The following is a 6,131-nucleotide window of genomic DNA, read 5'->3' as shown; positions in this document are numbered from 1 at the left end:
TCTTTTTTTCCTTTTTATTATGCAGAGATGCAGAAGAAAGCAGAAGAGTAATGATGGTAATGAGCCTCCTTAGAGGAAACGTAGAGGCATGGTGCCAAGGTAAGCAGCAACTATTTATGTTTTTTCTTGTTTTTTTGTCTTATTTACTATTAATTATTAATTATTTTTATTTATATAGTTACTTATTTGTTTATTTCCTTCAATTAATCTTCTTTTGGGGCTGCATGCATGCATGCATTATTTGCTGCAGAAGTGGGGAGAGATGACGCGACTTCTTTGTTGGGTCTAAACGATTCATCAGGTTTATTATAAATGTATTTGTTTTCTCTTGCTGCTGCTGCTGCTGCTGCTGCTCATAGCAGCAGCAGCAGCAGGCAAGCACGAACAAATACAAATATAAAAACGAAGGGGAAGGAATCCAAGAAAAAAAAAGAAATCCAAACCCTAAACCCTAAACCCTAAACCCTAAACCCTAGATATAGGAGTGCTGCTGCTGCCTCAGCAGTGTATTTGCAGCTGTGTCTGCTGTATAGACTACAAGAGGAGGGGAACATCATTTATTACTTGCAGCATTATTCCTTAAACAATATCTGCAGCACTGCTGCAGCTAGCTGCTCCTGCTGCAGCTAGCTGCTCTTGCTGCAACAAGCAGCTCCTGCTGCAGCTATGCGCTGCGCAGCTACTTGCTGCTACCGAAGCAGCTTGCTGCTCCCTTACTAGCTGCTGCTGGTGCACAGGACGCTGCAGCTGAATTTGCTGCTGCTCCTTCACATGCTGCTGCCTATGCTGCAGCTAGCTGTGGCTAGCTAGGCGTATTTGGCTAGTAGCTGCAAGCAGCTACAGAGTGTCAAGCACGCAGCAGCAGCAACAGCAGCAACAGCAGCAGCAGCAGCAGCAGCAGCAAAGCTGAACAGACAAGAAGGTGTGTATGTATACACCTGAACTTGTTGGCTCTTCTTTATTAAATAAATAATAATTGCATTTTATTTAATTTAATGCATTTTTAACATTTAATGGAGAAAAAGAAAAAAAATGCAAAAAACATGCAGAAAAAAACCCTAAACCCTAAACCCTAAACCCTAAACCCTAAACAAGCAACCCTCAGCTGTAAAACTTAAGGAAAGGAAGACAAACAATTAATTCATTATGTTTCTTTCTTTGTTATTTATTACAGCAGTTTGCTGCTGCTGTAAGGAACAGCTGCAGTGTGCTGCTGCTACTGCTGCTGCAGCAGCTGCTGCTGCATCAGTTGCTGCTGCATCAGTTGCTGCTGCTGCTGCTGCTCCTCCTCCTCCTCTACCTCTTGAGCTGCTCTACTGCTGCGGTGGTTGCTGTTGTTGTTGTTGTTGTTGATCTTGTTGTTGCTGTTGTTGTTGTTGTTGTATCTGTCCTTGTTCTAATTGTACCTGTTGTTGTTGTGTTGTAGTTGTAGTTGCTGCTGCTGCATCAGTTGTTGTTGCTGCTGCTGCTGCATCAGTTGCTGCTGCTGCTGCTGCTGCTGCTGTTGCTGCATCTGTCTCAAAGTAGAAGAAAGTTCCATCCTCCCCGAAGTATCCACGACATACACCTTGGCTATCATATGCATACCCATGCTCATCATATACGAATCCATACTCATCGAATTCTAGCTCTACTCCTCCTCCTCCTCCTCCTCCTCCTCCTCCTTCTCCTCCTTCTTCTTCTTCTTCTCCTCCTGTTGCTCCTCCTCCTGATCCTGCTGCTCCTGCTGCTCCTCCTGCTGTTTCGCCTCCTCCTCCTCCTGTTCGTTCTGCTGCTACTGCTGGTTGTTGTGAGGGTAATGCTTCTTGGGGTTGGGATGGAGGTGCTGCTGCTGCTGCTGCTGCTGCTGTTGCTGCTGTTGCTGTTGCTGGTGTTGGTGATAATGGTGTAGCAGCAGCAGCGGCTGGTGGAGGTGCTACTTGCTGAGTTGCTGCTGCTTGTGCTGCTGCTGCTGCTGCAGCTGCTGCAGCTGCCTGATCATTCTGCTGCTGCTGCTGCTGTTGGCTTACAAGAGCAGCAGCATTAGGTTGTTGCTGCTGCACTGTTGCTGCTTGTTGAACCGGTTGCATTGTAACTTGTTGCTGCGTTTGCTGCATTTGCTGCTGCTGCTGCTGCACTTGCTGCTGCTGCAGTTGGGGAAGCTGCAGCATTTGGAGACCTCCTGCAGGTAGACTGGGTGCCTGCTCATTCGGTTGTTGCTGCATTTGCTGCTGCTGCTGCTGCTGCTGCTGCTGCTGCATTGGGGACTGCTGCACTTGTGTCTGTTGCTGCACCTGTGGTTGCTGCTGCACCTGTGGTTGCTGCTGCACCTGTGGTTGCTGCTGCATTTGCTGTTGTTGCACTTGCTGCTGCATTTGCTGCTGCTGCTGCTGTGGCTGCTGTTGCTGTTGCTGTGTCTGCAATTGGTGCAGCGGCAGTTGAGGCAATATGACTTTCTGCTGCTGTGTTTGTGTTTGCTGTTGCTGCTGCTCCTGCTGGTGTTGCTGCTGCACTTGCTGTTGATCCACTTGGTGTTGCTGTTGCACTTGCTGCTGGTCTCCTTGCTGTTGCTGTTGCACTGGTTGCTGTTCCCCTTGCTGTTGCTGCTGCACCTGTTGCTGCACTTGCTGCTGCACTTGCTGCTGCACTTCCTGCTGCAGTTGCTGTTGTTGATTAGGTGATCTAGGAGTTTGTCGATTAGTATCATCTTCTTTCCCTTCTGCTGCTGCTGCAGCAGCAGCAGCAGCAGCAGCATTAACATTCATTAATTTACTAGCAAGAAGGGTAGCAAAGGCCTGCAGGTCTGCGTCGCACCCTAGGGCCCCTGGTGCCTGTATCTGTGGCTCGAAGGAGGTGAGTACGTCGCTAGGTAGGGAGGAGAGCTGCTGCTGCTGCTGCTGTAGACTAGTACTACATCCATTAGCAGCAGCAGCAGCAGCAGCAGCAGCAGCAGCAGCATCTACACCTATATCCTCATCATCTATTCCTCCTCTATGCACAGCAGAGGAGCGACGACTTCTTTGTATCTCCCTCTCTATTAGACATTTAAATCCCTCAGCAACAGGGGATACACTAGCTCTATGTTTTTCTGCTGCTGCTGCTGCTGCTGCTGCTGCAGCAGCAGCAGCAGCACTATTCTCCTCACCACCCGAACCAAAACTGCTGCTACGACTGTTGCTGCTGCTCATTCCGCTGCTGCTGCTGCTACCGCTGCTGCCCAACTCTGCACGACGACGACGGCGCTCCTCACGACGGCGTCTAGTATACATACACAAATATATATGCTGCTGCTGCTGCTGCTGCATGCATGCATGCATACATGCATGCAATAGTTATGTATGATTACTGTACATGTTCGTGTTCTTCTTTTGCCTTTCTTTCTGCCTCTTCTTGTGTATATAATATATATAATATACATAATAAATATACATATAATATAGGTATAATATATACATAATAATAATTATAAATAATATAAATAAAATATAATATAATATATACTTACTGTATAAGTTCTTGTTCTTCTTTTGCCTTTCTTTCTGCCTCTTCTTGTGCTTTTTTCTCCATCTCTAATTTTAATTGTTTTTCTTCTTCTTCTCTTCTTTGGGCCTCAAATATTGCCTCTCTCTCCATTTCTAATTCTAATTCACGTTTTTGTTGCTCCTCTATTAATCTTTGTTGCTCCTCTATACATAAATATATATATATAATATATATAATATATTATATATTTATATATATTATTCAATAAAATAAAAAATACTTTTTTTCTTGTTTTTATACTTCTTTTTAGCGATTTATTTATGTTTTTATGTATACACAAAAAACTAAAACCCTAAACCCTAAACCCTAAACCCTAAACCCTAAACCCTAAACCCTAAACCCTAAACCCTAAACCCTTACCGAGTAGATTTCTGAGAGGTTGTTCATCATATTGATAACAATCAATTAATTTAGGGTCTGCTGCCTCATCAGTAATAAGTTTAGCACTATTAAATTGCATCTCTGCCTCTAATGCCTTTAGTGCAGCAATTACACCAGCAAGACGCATATCTTTTAATTCTTCTCCTTGTGCTGTCTGCTCTGTCTGTACACTCTCTTGTCGTAGTCGTTCCCATGTTGCACTGTATACAACAAAAAAATATCTACACAAATATATATTATTCACAATAATAAACCCTAAACCCTAAACCCTAAACCCTAAACCCTAAACCCTAGGGAGAAATTGACCTGTTTGCTTGCATGACGCATACTCTTGTATCTAGATCACCAGGGAAGAACCAAGCAAGAATTGAATAAAAAGGAACAAAGATGTTATCTACAAAAAAAGAAAAAGAAAGAAAAAAAGAAAAGAAAAATAAATAATATTATTTAATTTAATTTATATTGTGTAAAGGTAATATATTAAATAAATAATTTAATAAAATAAACAAAAAACACACAAAAAATATCCATTATATTATTATTATTTATATTTATATGTATTATATATATTATTATACACACTATATATATGTTTATTTAAATAAATTAATTAATTATTAAAAGAAAAGAAGAAAAATAAAAAAAAATAAAAAAAATAATTAATATTAATATTCAGGTGTATAGGCAGCTTACCAATAAAATGAATCATGGTGGTGGCTAGACAACTATCTGTTGGTAACTGAGGAAAAAGAATAGAAAAAAGAAAATAAATAAATAAATAAATAAAATAAAATAAAATAAATAAAATAAAATAATTATAAAATATTAAACATTATTTTTATATTCCCTTTTTATCTAATTTAATATACCTGCCTATACACCCCAAATAACTGCCTATACACCACAACAACACTTAAAAAAAGCTAAAAAAAGAACAGAAAGAAAAATAAGAAAAAGGGGGGAAAGAGGAATAAAATAAAAGAAGAACAAAAAGAAAAAGAAAGGAAAATAAATAAGGAAAATAAAGAAATAAAATAAATAACTTACTATAACACTTGGTGCACTTGGGGGAAGTTTGAATGCCTCGTCGAGTGTATTCTAAGAAAAAGAAAAACATATTTATTTATTTATTTATTTATTTTATTTATTTATTTATTTATTTATTTATTTTATTTATTTATTTATCTTAATTATTTATTTTATTTGTTTATTTTATTTATTTTATTACTTTTTATCTTTTTATTTTACTTTTTTTTATTATTGTTTATTTTATTCCTTTTTATTCTTTTTTTTTATTTTATTTATTTTATTTATATTATATAATAATAATAATAATAATACTAATAAGTTGTATATACACCTGAATATTTATACAACTAAGGTATATATATATATACACCTGAATAAATAAATAAATAAATAAATAAATAAAACAAGTAAATAAATAAATAAATAAACAAATAAATAGATAAATAAATAAATAAATAAATAAAATAAATAAATAAATAAATAAATAGATAGATAGATAAATAAATAAATAAATAAATAAATAAATTACCTGGAAGTGTAACTCTAAGACCATCCTTTCTCCCCATTTTCTATGCAGAGGGAAGTTCGTTAATACCCACGCGTTATCCGCTATAACACACAAACCCTAAACCCTAAACCCTAAACCCTAAACCCTAATAAACCCTAATAAACCCTAATAAAGCCGTTAAGCACTCTTATTGAGCACAACAAACACATAAATAAAAATAACAAAACAAAACAAGCAAACAAGCAAACAAAGAAAATAAATAAATAAATAAATAAATAAATAAATAAATAAATAACATACCTGCCCTCATAAGACATGCATCTCTTTGTTTTTCTTCTAATAATACAGCAGGAGTAGTTTGTTCAAGATTATTTTTCTTAATTTCTTCTAATTCATCAGCAAGAGAGAAATGATAAGAAGGATCTGTTGCTAATATACATCTAATTATTCTTTGTTTAGCTAATTGTTGTATTTCTTGATTAAACCCTAATAATATATCTAACTCATTCCTATTCAATAAATCCATCAATAAAAAAGATGAATAACTCTCTAGTATACTCCTCTCATTAAACATTATACCGCATAAACTACGACTACCTATTAAACTACCATTACCTACACCAGGGTGCCCTATATCGTGTCCTAATGCTGCACAAGAAAAAAAAAAAAAAAAAAAAAAAAAAAAAAAAAA

The 6,131-nt window shown here is 37.2% G+C and overlaps 1 protein-coding gene across 1 annotated transcript; it reads right to left on the bottom strand.

The window, feature by feature from the left end:
• Window positions 1–1,313: 1,313 nt before the first annotated feature.
• EMWEY_00044490 (calcium/calmodulin-dependent 3',5'-cyclic nucleotide phosphodiesterase, putative) lies at window positions 1,314–4,030 on the bottom strand (the record flags this gene model as incomplete). Its single annotated transcript, XM_013479053.1, has 3 exons — window positions 1,314–3,237; window positions 3,485–3,665; window positions 3,883–4,030. 3 exons carry the CDS (start codon window positions 4,028–4,030, stop codon window positions 1,314–1,316), a joined length of 2,253 nt encoding a protein of 750 aa, XP_013334507.1.
• Window positions 4,031–6,131: the final 2,101 nt, after the last annotated feature.

Source organism: Eimeria maxima, genomic scaffold (genome assembly GCF_000499605.1).
Source record: "Eimeria maxima Weybridge genomic scaffold, Emw_scaff858, whole genome shotgun sequence".
In the NCBI taxonomy this organism is placed as follows: Eukaryota; Apicomplexa; class Conoidasida; order Eucoccidiorida; family Eimeriidae; genus Eimeria; species Eimeria maxima.
The sequence above is the reverse complement of the archived record's forward strand: the minus strand, read 5'-3'. Positions and strand labels throughout refer to the sequence as shown.